The sequence below is a fragment of the Leptomonas pyrrhocoris genome (genome assembly GCF_001293395.1).
Source record: "Leptomonas pyrrhocoris isolate H10 chromosome Unknown, whole genome shotgun sequence".
Taxonomy (NCBI): Eukaryota; Euglenozoa; class Kinetoplastea; order Trypanosomatida; family Trypanosomatidae; genus Leptomonas; species Leptomonas pyrrhocoris.
The window spans coordinates 856532-872759 of record NW_015438361.1 but is presented as its reverse complement, the minus strand read 5'-3'; the positions used below and the strand labels follow the sequence as shown (position 1 = coordinate 872759).

The 16228-nt window shown below is 57.9% G+C and overlaps 6 protein-coding genes across 10 annotated transcripts; all 6 read left to right on the top strand.

Moving 5' to 3' along the window:
- Positions 1-2: 2 nt before the first annotated feature.
- Positions 3-2658, top strand: ABB37_03407 (hypothetical protein; the record flags this gene model as incomplete). Its single annotated transcript, XM_015800743.1, has 1 exon — positions 3-2658. Exon 1 carries the CDS (start codon positions 1417-1419, stop codon positions 2656-2658), a length of 1242 nt encoding a protein of 413 aa, XP_015660750.1. The 5' UTR covers positions 3-1416.
- A 645-nt stretch (positions 2659-3303) lies between these two features.
- On the top strand, positions 3304-4170 carry ABB37_03406 (hypothetical protein; the record flags this gene model as incomplete). 3 transcript variants are annotated; one of them, XM_015800742.1, is made up of 1 exon in its annotated part: positions 3304-4170. In XM_015800742.1, exon 1 carries the CDS (start codon positions 3775-3777, stop codon positions 4168-4170), a length of 396 nt encoding a protein of 131 aa, XP_015660749.1. In that variant the 5' UTR covers positions 3304-3774. The 3 variants fall into 3 exon arrangements, with proteins under 3 accessions (XP_015660749.1, XP_015660748.1, XP_015660747.1); XM_015800741.1 differs by having other exon boundaries at positions 3307-4170; XM_015800740.1 differs by having other exon boundaries at positions 3417-4170.
- Positions 4171-5037: 867 nt separating this feature from the next.
- On the top strand, positions 5038-5496 carry ABB37_03405 (putative mitochondrial ribosomal protein l35a; the record flags this gene model as incomplete). Of its 2 annotated transcripts, none has more annotated exons than XM_015800739.1 (1): positions 5038-5496. In XM_015800739.1, the coding sequence occupies exon 1, from the start codon at positions 5062-5064 to the stop codon at positions 5494-5496; it is 435 nt and encodes a 144-aa protein (XP_015660746.1). In that variant the 5' UTR covers positions 5038-5061. The 2 variants fall into 2 exon arrangements, with proteins under 2 accessions (XP_015660746.1, XP_015660745.1); XM_015800738.1 differs by having other exon boundaries at positions 5049-5496.
- Positions 5497-6104: 608 nt separating this feature from the next.
- Positions 6105-9137, top strand: ABB37_03404 (hypothetical protein; the record flags this gene model as incomplete). The annotated part of the gene is made up of 1 exon (XM_015800737.1): positions 6105-9137. Exon 1 carries the CDS (start codon positions 7392-7394, stop codon positions 9135-9137), a length of 1746 nt encoding a protein of 581 aa, XP_015660744.1. The 5' UTR covers positions 6105-7391.
- A 716-nt stretch (positions 9138-9853) lies between these two features.
- Positions 9854-11421, top strand: ABB37_03403 (hypothetical protein; the record flags this gene model as incomplete). Of its 2 annotated transcripts, none has more annotated exons than XM_015800736.1 (1): positions 9854-11421. In XM_015800736.1, the coding sequence occupies exon 1, from the start codon at positions 10453-10455 to the stop codon at positions 11419-11421; it is 969 nt and encodes a 322-aa protein (XP_015660743.1). In that variant the 5' UTR covers positions 9854-10452. The 2 variants fall into 2 exon arrangements, with proteins under 2 accessions (XP_015660743.1, XP_015660742.1); XM_015800735.1 differs by having other exon boundaries at positions 9857-11421.
- A 272-nt stretch (positions 11422-11693) lies between these two features.
- Positions 11694-16130, top strand: ABB37_03402 (hypothetical protein; the record flags this gene model as incomplete). Its single annotated transcript, XM_015800734.1, has 1 exon — positions 11694-16130. The coding sequence occupies one exon, from the start codon at positions 11694-11696 to the stop codon at positions 16128-16130; it is 4437 nt and encodes a 1478-aa protein (XP_015660741.1).
- Between the last annotated feature and the right edge of the window lie 98 nt (positions 16131-16228).

Below are 16228 nucleotides of genomic sequence, written 5' to 3'. Positions count from 1 at the left end.
CAGGAACCATCAATAGTTACAAAGGAGTGACGCCAAAAAGAAGACGAAGCAACGCACACTGTAATTTGGTGCTTCACGAGCGCGAAACGTGGCGTCAGCAAACGAGCGCACACACGTATGCGTGCGCGCCGCTACACTGTCAGCTCGTCTACTGCATTGGTTCCTGCCTCCCAGCCGCAGCACCTCCTCGAACGCCGCTGATTCCGCAGATGCAAGGCGGCAAAAACAAACAAACTTAGAAGAAGAAAGCAAAGACAAAGTCTTCAATCTAAGCGCAGGAGATCCTTTCACCTGTCCAAACCTACGCACATACAACCTGGGCCCTCTCCTACCTATAGCTTTGACAACGACAAGCACACACAGAACTGCACCCCTCCACTCTCCAAATCCACGTGTCGAGTTTAGCGACTTGTTTCGTTTTTTTCCGTGCACGCTGGTTTTGTTTTTCCCCTTCAAGCGCATTCGTCAGCAGTTGATTTCTCGGTGTTATCTTTATATATATTGACGTAGTCGAAAGGAAGGAAAGCGCTGTGTTTCGGGAAACCGTCCAATTATTGCCACTATTTATTTGTTTTTCTCCCTCTTTTTTGACATTTTCTTTCTGTTCTTATTATTTAACGACCTGCAGGACATTTAAATCACGATAAAAGGTGGGGAGACGAAATAGGAGAGGAGGGGAAAGACGGACTCTGAATGCTTCGCTTATAGAGAACAGCTTCACGGATCAGCATCCTGTGTGCCATCTCAGCTTTTTTTTCTGCCGAACTGACTTGCTTTTTTTTTTGAGGAAGTGTGATTTGTTTCTTTAGTACACTTAATACACTTAGATGTATGTTTGACTTAACAACGAGTATTGAATACGTCATTTCTGTTTCTGAAGGTACGTTTTCTACAGCAGTCGTCTCACTCGAAGAAAAGCAGTGAAACCACCGTTCCCATTGAAGCGCACTGCACACACCTTTTGATCCCTCTTTTCTTGCTCCCAGCGTCGCCGACCGTGTATATAGTTTTCTGGGTTTCCTCTTTTTTTTTTCCCTGAACGGAATATGCCCTTGTTTTTGAGCTTGCTCTGTTTTCTGTTTGTTATTGTTTCTTTTCTTGCTTGCGTCTGTACAAACGTTGAATTTTTCGCCGCATCACCGACGACCTCCGCGTTTCTTTTTCCTTAGACCCTTTTACACACTTCCGTTTGTGCTCCCCCTTGTTTTTATTGCTTGACCTCTTCGCTTTTAAAGCAACAATAGTTTCAGACTCTTCCTTCGCTTTGCTATCCTTTTCTTCACCTCCGCTTGTTTCTTTAACTATATATATATATTTGCGTCACCGAGTTCCAACGACGCTGTTGCTGCCTGTTTCTTCCCCAGCTCGGACTCTCCCCCACCTTTGATACCTTTATCGTGTACTGCAACCACGTGCATGTTTATGTTGGATGCGGCGGGATCCCCGTGCACCGTCGTGGACGCTGCAGCTGCTCCGCAGGGGTGTGGGTCGGAGGAAAATGACAGAGAAGAGCTCCCATTTCGTACTTCCTTGTTCGCTACTTTCACGCCGTATACCAGTTCGTCTTCCGCTGCGCGTCCGCGCGGCTCTCGCGTGCAGATGCCGCAGCTGAGGCCTGCCGTTCCGTTAGCTCAATCGCCGTTAGTGGATCGCCGCCAGCCGGACAGGTCGCTTCCGGGGCTTACGTCTCCCACCGTGGTCTCACGTTGCACACCAAGTTCAGCAACCGCCCAAGGTGTGTTTCATGTGGAGGCCTCTCCCCCACCGGGGCCCGCCTCCACGTTCCCTACCGCCTCTCCTGCAGTGCAGGAACTTAATTCGTTCGGCCGATGGCTGTCGGCCGAAAAGTCGCTAATCTCTTTCTTTGTCGCCCCCAGTGCCGACAGCGTCGGCGGCCAAGAACGGAGAGGCGGGGATGTCGTATGCGGGTCTGCTTCTTGTGTCCGAAGCCCCATCGCCATCGTGGGCTCGCGGACTCCCGTGTCCTCTCCGCTTCACCAGGTTGCATCGTCTTCGCTGCCGCCGCTGTCGCCTCTGCGCGGCACAGCTGCGCCCCCCATGGCCTTCCCCACAACCCCGCTGTTGCACGCACCCACGCCGTCGTCGTGGCGGGCATGGCGCCTGGCGCTCTCCCTTTTCTGCCTTCTGAACGGCGCTCTGGCGTTCCTCTTTGCGTGGATGATGCGCACCGAGCAAATTTCCTTCGCCGTCGCGGCGGCGCGCCGCCGGTGGGACCTCAACGAGCGCGCCGCCGCGACACGGAGGGCGGGTTTTTACTACGCCCTCCTCGGGCTCATCCTCCTTGTGGACCGCACGATGGTGCTGGTGTGCGTTGCCGTTCGTTTTGCCGGCCGCGGCGTGCGGGCTGGCTTTTCGAGTGGCCGACGCCTCACGCGGCTCTGCAGGGGGAGAGTCGCGGCGCTTCCCTTCTGTGCCCCGCTTCTGCGCCGCTGTACCCGCCGGATCGACGACACGGAGGCGGCGTTGTTGTCGCCGCCGCCGCAGCCGCCCCCGCGCCTTGACGCAGCTGCGGAGGCGAAGGCGAGCTCACTGTGTGGCCTGTCAGCAAGTGCGCTATGCGACCGGCGAGGCTCCCCCGAGGTAGAAGCGAAGTGGAAGTCGCCTGTACCATTGAAGATTCGCCGTCGCGGCAACTGAGGGGCTGTTGTCATAAACGACCAAAGATGCGTTTATGCTCGTTTTCTTTTTTTTTGATTTGTCGCTGCTTCTCATCTTCACCTTCATCTTTCACGTACAGCTTTCTTTGAGTGCTCTCACAGTACCATGAGGCCGGATACTCATGCCATCACTTTCTTATGTTTCATAGGGCTGATTTGCATGGATTGGAGCAGCCGTAAAGTCGCGCGTGAAAAAAGGGAGGAGACTCCCCAGAAAAACAGAAACAAACCGATGTTGGGACTGTGCAAACGGGCAGATGAACTGCTATTTACCAAAAGTAAAGAAAGAAAAATTGATGATGAGTGCTAAACTGCGGCTTCCACGGTACGCTGCCGCAGCCGTTGTGAGAGACCGGGCTCAGTGCATTCTGCAACGGAAAGCGTTTTCCCCATCTGTGCTAGAGGAGTGAAAGATGCACATATTCTGTGTAATTCTACAAAGAAGGGCGAACGTCGAGACGCGTAGATGTCATCGGGCACACGTCGCATTCAACGCTCCCTTCGGTTCTCCGCCACACCGTTCTCTCTTCTACAATCTTTGTATGCACTCCCTCGCAACCACCTGCATGGGGACCTCTCTTACATTCATTCACTTTAACCTTTATCTTCTCCTCTCATTATTCAAGTAGTAGTTCTTTTGTTTCTTCTTCACCGCTGACCCGCTGTGCTGTATCCGCGTTGCACTTCTTCTCCCTTCCTCCCTCCCTCCCCCTTTCTTGAGGAGTCTCGGTTTTTGTAGGACTGACTTGCAGCCGCATCACTGCAGCACAGAAGGCACACGTTGCTAGTGCATCGTAGGCATACTTTCCACTAAAAACTAATTGGAGACGTTCATCTTTCGCCTCCTTTTCCCACCTCGGAAAAGCAAAAAGGGGTTGTTGCAGCGGGTTTGTGTATTAGTAGCCACTTTCTCTTTCGCGCAGTAAGGGTCTTCCGCGTCTTCGACACCTCCGCAGACCGGCTCTTTCCGTCGGGGTTTCCCTTTGTTTGTTTCATTTCTTAATTTAATCGTAAGCTTAGGACGTTTCTTTGTTTCTTTCTTTCTTTTTTACACACCTTTTTTTCTCCCTTGTTCTAACTTTTTTCAAGTGCGGCAATGGGTCTCGGAACTCGCTCGTGCATGGTGTTCTGCTACCTCAATGCTGTCTGCGCTGTTTTCATTAGCTACTGTTTTCGCGTTGGCATCAGCTCGATGGCCATCGCGTCTGTCAGCAACAAGTGGGACCGGCAGCAGAAGGCACGAGCCATCTTCAACGCTGCCGTCTTTTATTTAATTCTCGGGATTGGCATGACGGTGAAGAACGTGCTAGACGCGCGTCGCGAGCGTCGCGCGAACGGTGACGCGCGACAGCGTGTGGCCGACTACGGTCTCGAGTTCGGACCAAACGGAGAATTCGAAGCTGCACCGTTGCTGGATCGGCGCGCGTTTGCCAGCTCCGAAGGGGAACAGAGCAGGGGCGGCGCTCATCGTCAATATGGGGGAGCGGCGTAGACGTCTCCCCTTTTTCCTTTGTGTCTGTGTGTGTATGTGCGTGTGTGTGTGTGTGTGTGGATGAAAAAACAAACGTATTATCATGTTAGGTTGACTGTACTCCTGATTGTACTTCCTGTTCTTCTCTTTCAATCAAAAAAAAAAAATAATCTGTGTGGACGGGGGCCGAGTAGCATGCAGGGTGATTGCTCCGTGCGCATTACTTTTAATTCGCACGTGGGTTCGCCCCCCTTCCTCTCTTTTTTTCTTTTTTTTTTCTGTATGTTGCTCTGCGTTTGGAAACGGGAGACTCACTTCACAAAGTCGACGAAGGAAAACGGAACCGCCGTCGCACGGCTGTTATCCTTTTCCACCTTCAAACTCTCAAACATGGGATGAGCTGCAGAGGGGGGGGGGAGTAAAAGAAGAGGGTCACGCAACGAGCCGAAACGCTAAAAGGCAAAGATGCGTCCGGTGCATTTCAAAAAAAGTACAGAAGAAAGCGCTCTCATTTTAAGGAACCCTTTTGTTTGCAAACCGCCTTGACAGTTTGTGTTTTCTCGCAAGAGAAAGAATAACGCGTTGTCTGAAGAAGGAGAGAAGGATGATGCACTGACATGGGCTCCGCTGTCACTTCTGGCAGCGAGTCGCTACTACACACTCACTCTCAAAAAGAGGAGAGGTGTGCTTTTTCCTGGTTGTTCAGCATGTTAAACAGGCCGCGCAGCTTTTATTCCAACCCTTCCAACGCTTCCTTTGTACTGCGACTACACACTGTTCTCTTTTTCACTCCTCTTTCCTTCTCTATATCTCTCTCATCTTCTTTTTTCCTTTCTCTTACCGCACACATCGCTCACGCATCGGTGCTCCACCGTCTTCACCACCGCAGCCGTTCAATAGGATCTCTGCAGAATGACAACCTCGAAGGTCCACGCCCAGCGCAGCAAGAAGCTGCACCAGCTGTCCGCCAAGACAAGCCGGGTGAACCGCAACCGCAAGGCACCCCGCCTGTACATGAAGGGCACGCTGGCGGGCTACACACGCGGCCTGTACGGACAGACGAAGAAGACGGCTCTCGTGCGCGTTGAGAACGTGAACACCCGCGAGGACGCCAAGTGGTACGTCGGCAAGCGCATCTGCTACGTCTACCACGGCAAGAAGGTCAAGCGCTGTGTCCGCTGGAGCAAGGCGCCGGCCCGCCGCAGCACCGCCCGCGCGCTGTGGGGCCGCGTGACCCGCCCGCACGGTAACGCCGGTATGGTGCGTGTGAAGTTCAACGGCGCCTCGGTACCGGCTTCCGCCATCGGCCGCCGCATCCGCGTATACTTGTACCCGAGCCAGATCTAAGGAAAGACCGAGGGAGAAAACAACGGAAAAGTGGGATGCCTTGAAACGAAGAGACGCGCTTTCGCACGCTTCTCTTGCTGTTTGGAGCCGCATTTTCCCTCCCTCTTTTCAACGATGTGCGCGATTGGTGTAGAGGTGCGCCTTCTTTTGTTCGGCTATCTTTTCATATTATTTCTATCATTTGTCATGTGATTTGGGTAAACTCGCGTTTGCCCGCTCCTATGCATTCATTCCATAATCAAATAAGGAAAGGACACGGCTTTGCAATGCTGACAAGAGTGAAAAGGAAAGAGGCGACGGACGCGTTTTCTTTCTTTTTACGTTCACGTACATCCATTGAAGAACGGCTGTTTTCTTTTTTGGCGTTTGAATAGCAACGTCTTTTCAGCTTCGGGGCGCGCCGACGAGGGCTGACACGTATAAGTTTCTGTGCTCTCGACGAAACAGCAAGAAAAGGAACGATATTCTCTTCTGTTCTGCGTACTTACCCACTCATTTCAGTGCACGACGTCGGGTTGTGACACGCAGTGTTGACATGATTCTCACCTCTTCTATCTTCTTCTCTGTGCCTATACCCTTTTCTTTTGTTCTTGATCTTTTCTCCATGAGGGAAAAAAAGGAACCAAGGTTCAAATAGTATACGGTGATACAAAGAAGGACTTGCAGCGAGTGTGCTCCGCTGTTTAGGCACACGCGCCTACGCGTTGACTCAGTTATACAGGTTCACGTGCACACACTTGCGGGTGGCATTTTTTTTTTTTGACTTTTGTTCCGGATAACAGCGGAGAGAAATTCAAAGAAAGAGAGAGAAGACGGGTCAACCTGCTCAGTTGCGGCTTTGATTACTCTGCCACAACGTAAAAGTCGGCACGCTTCCAGCTTCTACAATAGCACGTATCTTCTCCAGTGCTTCAACGGCTCTTTTCGTTTAAAAATTAGGTTTCAACCGCATCGCCGGCCTCTCTCATTACTACTACTATTACTACCACTTCTGTGCGTCACACCTGCTCTTTTCAGCGTCGTAATCGAACTTTTTCTTTGTTTGCTGAGCTCTTTTTTTTTCCTTTCTCTGATTCCTCTTTTCTCGTTTATGTCGTCTCCGAGACTACGCCATGTGAGATTTCAGCGTAGTCGTCCCTGCCTGTAATTTCTGTTTATTTCTTCCTTTTTGCAGTAAGCTCCCCCGTTGCCTCTTCTTTTCCTATCATGCTAGAAAAGGAAGTGTTTCGAATACGTGCGGAGACCGAGGAACGGCACGGCGTGGCGGCCGCCGCAGCGGCGACAACGACGGCGGAGCCGTCCCGCCCGAACACTTCCTCTTTGGATTCTCCATCTACGGAGAAGATGGAGGCCCCACCCACCACTGCCCAAGATGGGGGCGTACACCGTGCACAACACCACGAGAATAGGTCGAGTGATTATGACTTCACTGCAACCACATCTGCCGACCCGCATACCCAAAAAACTTTGCGTGGCCGACAGACATCGCCACGAGCACCAGCCAGTTGCTCCTCGCAGCATCGCGTACTTGCGGAGCGGGCCGCCGCCTCCTTTTGTCAAGACCGGCGACTGCAGCGCGGCCACATCGCCCTCCACACGGCGGGGTCGCCGACGTGGAATGGGCTGCTGGACTCGGAGCTACACCTCTCGAAGTCTCCTGTCTGCCTGCCGCAGCCAGCATCCGATAACGGCATCTCGGACACAGAGCACACCGCAATGATGGAGGCGATGCTGTGTCTGCCCCCCTCCACAGTGGCTTGTCGACAGCCAAAGCAGCCTCACCCACCGCTGCCGGTCCGGCGTCGCTGACGGCGGAAGACGATGAGGGGGACGTGGAGTACAAGTGGCGCCTCACCGGCATCTCGGCGACCCGCTTCCAGCACCTCGTCACCCAAATGCAGTTTCGTGTGTCCGAGGGCAGAGGACAGTGCCTGTACGAACTCGGTGTGTCGGACGATGGCACGCCGCGTGGGCTGACACGCCGCGATTTCGACGAGTCCGTGCAGACAATTGAGCGGATGGCGGCGCAGCTGCAGCTGGAGGCGACCTTGTTGCAGTGTTGTGCGGTGTCCACTGCAACCGCCAAGATGACAGGAGAGGCGGCGGAGGAGGAGCTGCTGTGCGGAGAGATTATGGTGTCTCGACGGCAGTCGAGTAGCGCCCATGACTTGAGTGTCGCCTTCTGTGGCGCGGTCGGGTGCGGCAAGTCGACCCTGATGGCCGTCCTCCTCACCGCCCACCTGGACGACGGCTGCGGCGGCACGCGTCAGTCCCTTTTCAACCACAAACACGAGCTCGATTCTGGCCGGACAAGTTCACTTGCCGCACGAGTGTGGACGGTGCCGCAGGTTGCTGCCGCCACGTATCGGGGAGGCAGCTACCGTTCCCCACCTCCGCAGCCGCCTCAACCGCCCGCTGTGTCTGTGCCGAGTCGATTTCGTCCAAGTTGGTCACCCGCGTCGTTGCCTGTGGCTGCAGCTGCTCCACCGACTCCGCCCTTCACCTGCGCTTCTCCCCGCTCCATCACTCTGCTAGACGCCGGCGGCGACATCACCAAAACAATGCTGTTTGGCTTAATGAGCCGGAAGCCGGACTACGTGTGCGTGTGCGTCGCGGCTGACGCGAGCGACGTCTCGGACGTCTCCTTGTACGCCGAGGTGTGCTGCGCCATGAACACGCCCTTCCTGCTGGGCGTCACGAAGTGCGACTGCGTGGAGGAGTTCGAGCTGGACGGGCTGCTGATGGAGCTGACGGTGGCTCTGGAGAAGGTGGGCTGTGTGGCGGAGCAGGTGGAGTCGAAGCAGACCGCCGCGGCGTACTGTCGGGATTGGCTGCCGCGGCACCGCGAGGCGGCGGTGGGGGGCGGCAACACCTACGCTTCCTTCGCCTCCCCGACGACACAAGACGCACCCGCCACGGCGGAGCGCCTGCGCGTGCCGATGTTCTGCGTTTCGTCGGTGGCGGGCGGGGACGGGCTGGACCTCTTCCGCTCCTGCCTTTCCCATCTGCAAAACACACCCCCCTCGCCACCGCTGAGCCCACCGTCCTGCGCCTCCAAGCCGCCCTTTGAAGTCCTCCTCGACTGTGCCTTCGAGGTGGACGACGTTGGGCCGGTGGTGCACGGCCGCGTCGCGCACGGCCCGGTCGAGGTGGGCTGCTCGTGCTATATCGGCCCCGGCAGCGATGGCCGCTTTTACACCGTCCTCGTCCGCGGCATCCACGTCGAGGGCGAGCACGTCAACACGGCGCAGGTCGGCGACGAGGCGACCTTCGCGCTGGACCGACTGCCCGCGGCGGTCACCGTGGCGCACAAGGGCAAAGTGCTCGTGCGCCAGCCGGAGCGGGTGGCGATGGCGTTTGAGGCGACGGTGCAGGTGCTGTCACAGTCGATCGGCGCACATATGGAGCCGATCATGTACACCCGCAACGCGCGACAGGCCGTGAACGTAGTGTCGGTGGCCTCGACATCTGGTGATGCGGCGGCTGGCGCGGTGCCGGAAGGGAGGCGTGAGTGCACCATGCAATGCCGCTTTCTCTTTCGCCCTGAGGTGGTTGGCCCAGGCGACGCCGTCGTGTTGCACTGGGCACCGCGTGGCATCGCCGTTGGCCGCATCACTGCTGTCGGTACGTCTGGAATCTAATACGTGTGCCGCAAGATGAGAACGCGTCTGACGGATGCTCCTCCTCTGCCAATCTTCGGCAACGTCTCTTCTTTTGTTAGAATAGACTTGTAAGTGTTCTGGGTTCATGTATTTCTTCACTTTCGTGTTTGTTGTGTTACAGCATGGGTGTGCTTGTGCATGGGTCGCAGCTGCGTTTTAATGATCTTTGTTTTTTCTCCTTCTATTCTTCTCACTTGCGAATATCCATGAGCATGGCCGTGTTTGCGTTGCATTCGGTGCCCCTTTGTGTGTTTTTTTCTTCGATGCGTCGATTCGCTTCTGTACGTGTTGTTTTTCTATTTTACATTCATTGTTTTCTTTGTTCTGCAAAGTTTAGCGGCCACCACCGTCAACAACAACCAAAACTAAGCGAGAAATCGAAACCGAAAGCAGCTCTTACGTCCCAGCCTCAAGACAGTTGAGTAGAGACCTGCCTGTTAGCTGCATTGCGCGTTCAGAGAAAGCCTCCTCTGAATGGGAGTACCGACGTCTTTCAGCGGTTGCGCCGTGCTGCACGCTTCATTTCGAGTGACGTGAAATGAGATACGCTGGACCTGTAAGGTTTCATCGTCTTAAAGTGTTCATTAAGGCTCTGTTCTCCGAAGCACTGTTATTTATTCTCTCGCCCAACCGTCTATATTTGCTGGTTTTCCCCCTTTTCCGTTTTTTGTTTCTTCTTCCTTGTAATATCCTGAGAAGCATTGATCTCGTCGTTGCCGGGTAGCTTAACAAGCACGTTAAGTAGTCGCACTGAGGCTGCATACTGCGTTGCCCTACTCAGCAACTCTGATTGGATTCAATAGGATCACGCACTCCCTTTTTTTTCTTTTGCGCATTTGAGCTGCATTGTCAAAGAGCTTCTTCTTTCTATCTCTTTCTTTTTGATTTTGAATCACGAGCGTCTTTTTCATTCGCGGCTTGCCGTGACAAACTACCCATTCAAGACGAAGAAACGATTCGCGACTGAAAAACTGGCCTGGTTGATGAGCCCCTTTGATCTCGCTTTTCTTTCAACGTCACTCTTGTGCGACTCGCTTTGGTGGTGTGTTGGAAGCCTGTTTTGTGTTTTCGTCGTTGTTGGTGGCCCGTGAGAGAGGTGAGTCTCGGGCAGGAAAGGTAAAGGCTTCCCCGGGCATTCTCTCAGACGCAATCAGAGTTGGAAAGGAAAGCGTACCTGAGTGCGGACAGTGCTGAGATTTGTGCACTGAAGAGAAAAGAAAACAGTAAGAATCGTGTAGTTGTTCATCGTATCCCTTTCCTTGTTTTTTGTTTCTTGTGTGCTTTACTCGCTGTAATGATGCACGCCACGTTGGCAGATAGCGGCGAGACGGACCGCCAGATGGTGCTCATCCACGTTGAGAACACACTCTTAGCCATGCGCACCAGCAGCCGGCTCCACCGGGGGAGGAGCAGCTACGCTGAGGAGACGGAGGGCGGCGAGTACGTCGCTTTTCAGCGCCTGCGTGAGCTGCAGCGTCGCCTCTTTGCGGGCGCGGTGCCCGTCCCAGGGCCGACCTCGTCTTCTTCCCCCACCTATCAGCGCAGCAACGGCTCTCCCACTTCGTCTCCGAAGGCCTTTGCGAATGTCGCGACAGACGACGGCGCCGGCTGTGCGCTGAGCAGCACCTTCTCCCCCGCGCAGATGCGCCCCTTCGGCAGTACCACCGTTGATAACGCGGTGAGTGAGGTAACTATTCTTTCCGCCTTCGCCAAGGTCTGCTGCAGTCCGAGCACGCCGGCCGTCGTTACGGGGGTGGCGCTGACAGCACTGGTCGACATGCTCGACCTCCCCTGCGGCTTCATCTCCATCTACGGCGTCCACACCGCCATTGAGGCTGCCTCGGACACTCGGGCGGAGGTGCACGACAACGGGTCGCACGAGGTGCTCCTCTCGCGGATTTTCAACGTGTACGTCGCGGCGCTGAACCACCCGGCGGCGGTGATGGCAGCGGGCGAGGTGCACGTGCGGGCGGTTGGCCGCATGATGGTCCTGGCCACGTTGCCTGAGGCGAGTCAGCTGCTGAAGCGTACAGTGGAGAAGAGCATGCGGTCGATCGTCATGACGCTCTTTCGACGGGTGTTGTACCTCCCCGCCGCGCCGGCGGAGCGGGAGGCGGTGGTGGCGGCCAGCACGGTCGTACTGCAGTTCATCAGCCGGCTCATCAGCGGCGAGATCGCCTCCTTTGACAACGACGGCCACGAGGTGGCCGCGTCGACCGTGACGGGGTCAACGACGGCCACGAGGTGGCCGCGTCGACCGTGACGGGGTCGGAGGCATACGGGTCGGCGGCCGGTGCCAGCAGCGGTGAGGAGCGAGAGTCGCCGACGGAGCGGAGCATCGCGCTGGTGCAGCTGGAGGGACTCGCCCTGGCACAGGATTGTCTGCTCCTGCTGCGCCGCTCCGTCAGCAGCCCGGCGTGCGCCCCGCTGCTCGACACCGTGCAGAATCAACTGTGCCGTTCCTTGTTGATTGCCGGGCTCGGCACCAGCCGGTCGATCGTGCTGGCGCAGGTGCTGCGGACGGTGCACCTGGTCATGCAAGACGCGTCCGAGTCCCTCATCCCGCAAATCTACAATTTTATCCGCGTGCTGCACCTGAACCCGCTGGAGACGCTCACGAACGAGTTGTCCGACGCCGGCGCAGGAGGCCCGGCGGGCTCGCCAACGGGGCAGAGCTCCCCGGTTGGCCGGGTGTCGCCGGCAAGCCCATCCAGCACCGTCTCAGGCAACGCCTTTCCCCGCCTCTCTCGCACGCAGCTGCAGCGGAAGCAGGAGCGGCGCGACATCTTGCTCGACAGCTTGGCGGAGTTCTGTAGCGACCCGCGCTTCGGTAGCTTCTGCTTTATCCACTACGATCTCTCGTGGCGGTACTCGTCGTTGCTGCCGCAGTTGTGTCAGGTGCTGGTGAACAACGCCTACCCCATGGGCCGCGACGACGACGCGCTCGATCGCCTGCGGCGTGGCAACAGCTCTCGTGGCGGTCGAGGCGAGGAGAGCGGTGATGATGGTTGCGAGAGAGGCGGGCGCAACGGCGGTCTGCGTCTCAGCAGGGCAGCGCACGGTGTAGGGAGCGGTGGAAGCGGGAACAGAGGCGCTGGTGGCGGTCGCGCATCAGCCGGGCCGCTCCTTCAGCGCACGCAGCGCATCGCCCTTGATGCCGCGACGAACATGATCTCCGGCATCGCACTCCGCGCCATCGATGCCGGGGCCACGTCCAGCGCAGAGCACCCGGCAGCGTGTGGCTCTTCTTCCTCTCCCTCGTCGAGTGAGCTGCGCCATTTGACGCAGCAGGCCATGAGGGAGAAGGAGAGGCTGACTCAATTTGCCGCCCTCTTCGAGGACTCGCCCATGAAGAAGGGCATCCCTTTTCTGCTGGAGCACGCCGTGCAGGTGCCGCGCGGCACGGAGGCGCAGGCGTCGATGGCGCACCGTACGCAGCTCATCGTGGCGGAGCCGGCGGGTGGGCGTGAAATTGGCGAGGCCCTCTACCGACTCAGCATTGTCCTGAACAAGCGGGTGCTGGGCGACTACATTGGCGATCAGGGACGCGACAAGGCCGAGGAAGCCAGCCGCTCCCCGAGCGACGGTGCGTCTGCTGCGCCGGCACCGGCCCTCTTCTCTGTTCGCTTTTTTGAGGCGCAGCTGACCGGGTTCATTCACCAGTTCCAATTCCACAACACACCGCTGCTCACGGCGATACGCGAGATGGTGTATCTGTTGTGCCTGCCAGGTGAGTCGCAGAAGATTGACCGCGTGATGGAGAGCTTTGCGAAGCACTGGTATCAGCAGAACCTCACCCGTCTCCCCAACGGCGAGGTGCAGAAGGACGAGAGCGTCAACCCGTTTCACAGCGAGTCGGGCGCCTTTGTGCTGTCCTTTGCGATCATCATGCTCAACACCGATCAGCACTCTGGCAAGGTGGCCCACCAGATGAAGAAGGACGACTTCGTCAAGATGAACCGCGGCATCGACGACGGCAAAGATGTCCCGGCCGAGTACCTGGGCCGCGTGTACGACGATGTGCGGCAGCACGAAGTGGTGATGGCGGATATGATGGACCGTGGCTTTGGCAACGACACGACCTGGCGGCTCGAGATGCGGCCGTGCACGAGCTTCTTACAGATCGCGTTGGCCGACGGCGCCGCCACGGTGCAGAAGAACGCCGGCGCGGTAGAGTCGCTGGCCAGCATGTCCGCGCACGAGCCCGTCGGCGTGCTTCTGTCGGACCGCAACACCGTCTTGCGCACCTTCGATCCATTTCTCTTTCAGTCGCTGTGGAAGCGCAGCCTGCTCGTGTTTGACGGCATGCTGGAGTCCGTCGTGGACGAAGTCACGCAGGCGTCGGTGGCACGCGGGAGGTCGTTGGCGGAGGCGGTCGCCGATGTGCAGCGACGCCTGCCAGTCGAGATGTCCGTCCTGCAGTCGAGCCTGCGCGGTGTCTCGATGCTGGCGCGTGCGGCGAACGCGTTCGGCTTGCCGGCCGTCGCTGATCAGTGTCTCCTGGGGCTTCTGCGGCACGTCGTCATGAGCCTATCGAACGCAGAGGAGGAGGTGCGCCGTCTGTACCGCAGCGTGCCCAGGATGCTGTGCCTGATGGAGGTGTTTGCGCTGCTGGTGGATGTTCACAGAAGCCTCAAGGACAGTTGGCTGCCGCTCGCGCGCCTCGTACTGGACATGCAGCTCATGGGCCTATTGGTAGACTACGGCGAGAGGGCGGTCCCGCAGCAGCGGAATTCGCGTGTCAAGGCAGACAGCGGGAACGGTGAGGCGGCGACCAAAGCCAACGAGGGGTTGCAGACCAGTAAGGTTGGCACGGCGGAATCTGCCGGCTCCTTCGCCATTCTTCTGCAGGACCCGGGCATCTGCGCGAACGTCTTTGCTCCTCTCACGTCCACCGCAGCCGCGCAGAAGCAGAACGGCGAGCGGGGGTGGTTTTCATCCTTCTTCGGCGGTGACGAGACGTCGCCGATTTCAGAGGCGGAGTTGAGTGAGTTGCAGGCCGCCCACCAGCGCATCCGCAGCTGCATCCCGGACATGCGGCAGATGCTGTCGCTGCTGCGTGTCGTGGCCGCGGACCCGGAGCACGGCAGCCGTTGTGTAATGAGCCTTTGTGCGGCGTGCAGCATCAGCGCCGCGCCTGTCATGACTTCCAGCGATGCAGAGAGCAGCAAAAACAGCGGCGCCCACACGCACGACAGAGTACGCGCCGACCGCATCAGCGAGGCCGCCGCCTACGCCGCGTCGTACGAACTTGCACTGATTTGCGCCGTCGTCGGTGGCGCCTCCACGCCGGACGTGCTGCAGCCGGAGCATCTCGCCCCTCTCACCGCCCGCATCAGCCGCCTTCTCGCAGAGGTGGGCGCCTTCCTCGCCGACGTGCGCGCTGGCGACAACGTGCGGCGCTACTGGTTCAGCGTCGGCAGTCGAGTCGTCGGCGCCGCGGTGCAGCTGATGGCGGCGCATTGGGGAGGCCCGGCCGGCGCGGTGGCGTTGGAGCAGCTGTGGACGTGCTGGATGCGTGCTCCGGCGGTGGTCTTCACGGCGGTGGTGGCACAGCACGTCTCGTCCTTCCTCTACCAAGCGGTGGTGGTGAGGGGCGCCGAGGCAGAGACTTCCGCCACTGCAGAAGCCGTCGACGGCGAGGATGCGGCGGTGCTGCTGCGGCCGAGGCAGACAGAGCACGAAGAGCAGATCGCTCCGTGGGCCTCCGGCAGCGAAGTCCTCGTGCTGCTCGCCCCCTTCGCCACCCACGCCGCCGCCACGACGGACACGACGGTGCAGCGGCACGTTCTGTCGATTCTCTTCTTCGTGGTGAAGCAGGGCGGATACGACGTCGTCGAGGACACGGAGAGCATCGTGTCACTTTGTCTATCCTTCAGCGTATGGCCACGTGGCACGGCGGATGGAAATGTTGCCCGAGGCGGGCGCGGCAGGGACGGCACCGCGGCCAGCCTCCCGAGTGGCGCCAGCGTCGCGGAGATCTTGAGTCTGAGCGGGCGAAACGTGCTCATCCAACACGTTGGCAAAACCTTCGGCGAGAAGAGAGGCGAGGAGGGGTTTGACGCTACCGTCAACGACGCGGAGGGGTGGTACAGCCAGTGGCTTTTTGTGCTGCGAAGCTTAGGCGCGTTGGCCCTGTGCAGCCCGGAGGCTCGGGACGGCAGCGAGGCATTGCTGTGCCTGCAGCGCGCCCTCCTCGACTCTGAGGCGAAGGTCCTGCCCACGTCTGCGGTGGTGGCCGTGTACAAGGACATCTTAATCCCCTTGACGGAGCGTTTGTGTGTGCCGAAAGCCAAGGTGCAGTCCGGCCTTCGCTGGACTAGCGCGGTGGCGAGTAGCAACGGCGGTGGTGCTGCGGCAGCTTCCGGCAGAGACGATAGCGGTGGCAACGATAATTCAAAGCGTGGTATGGTCGGCAGCATCGTGAACGCGTTGCTCGCACCGTCATCGAGCAGCAACGCGGAGGAGGTGGCAGCAACAGCGATGGGGACAGGCAGTTCAACGTGCACGTCGCCTGCACGTCGCGCTTCAGCACCCACGTCGTTTGTTTCCACGGAAGTTAAGTGTCGTCTGCTGAGTTTAGTGCCGAAGGTGCTGCTGCGCTACACCGCAGCGTTGACGCGCGATCTGGAAATGCTGGTCTCGGTGTGGCGGCAGGTGCTCGGGACGCTGTACGCGGTGTACAGCTTCTACCCGCCCGACAGCGCTTCAGCCGACGGCGCGCAAGATGAGGCATCGCTGGTGCAGGAGGCGGTGGAGGAGACGGTGAAAAATATGATTTACGTGATGGCGGCGACGTGGAACGATTCAGCGGTGCCGCAGCAGTTCACGGAGGGGAGGGCTGGCTTCTGGGTGGCGATTGTTCGCCTGGTCCAACCGTTTCCCTTTTCCGGTCCGCTTTTAGAGTTTATGGCAAAGGAGAAGCTTACGCACTTCGCTCCGACAGAGTCGGCGTCATCCACCGAAATCTAAGAGCGAGGCCTTCATGGGGGCTGGCTGAGTGCTTCAAAAGCGGCATGGGTTGGCCCTCCCCAAAGTCAAACTGCACATTTGGGCGAGAAGAGTACGTA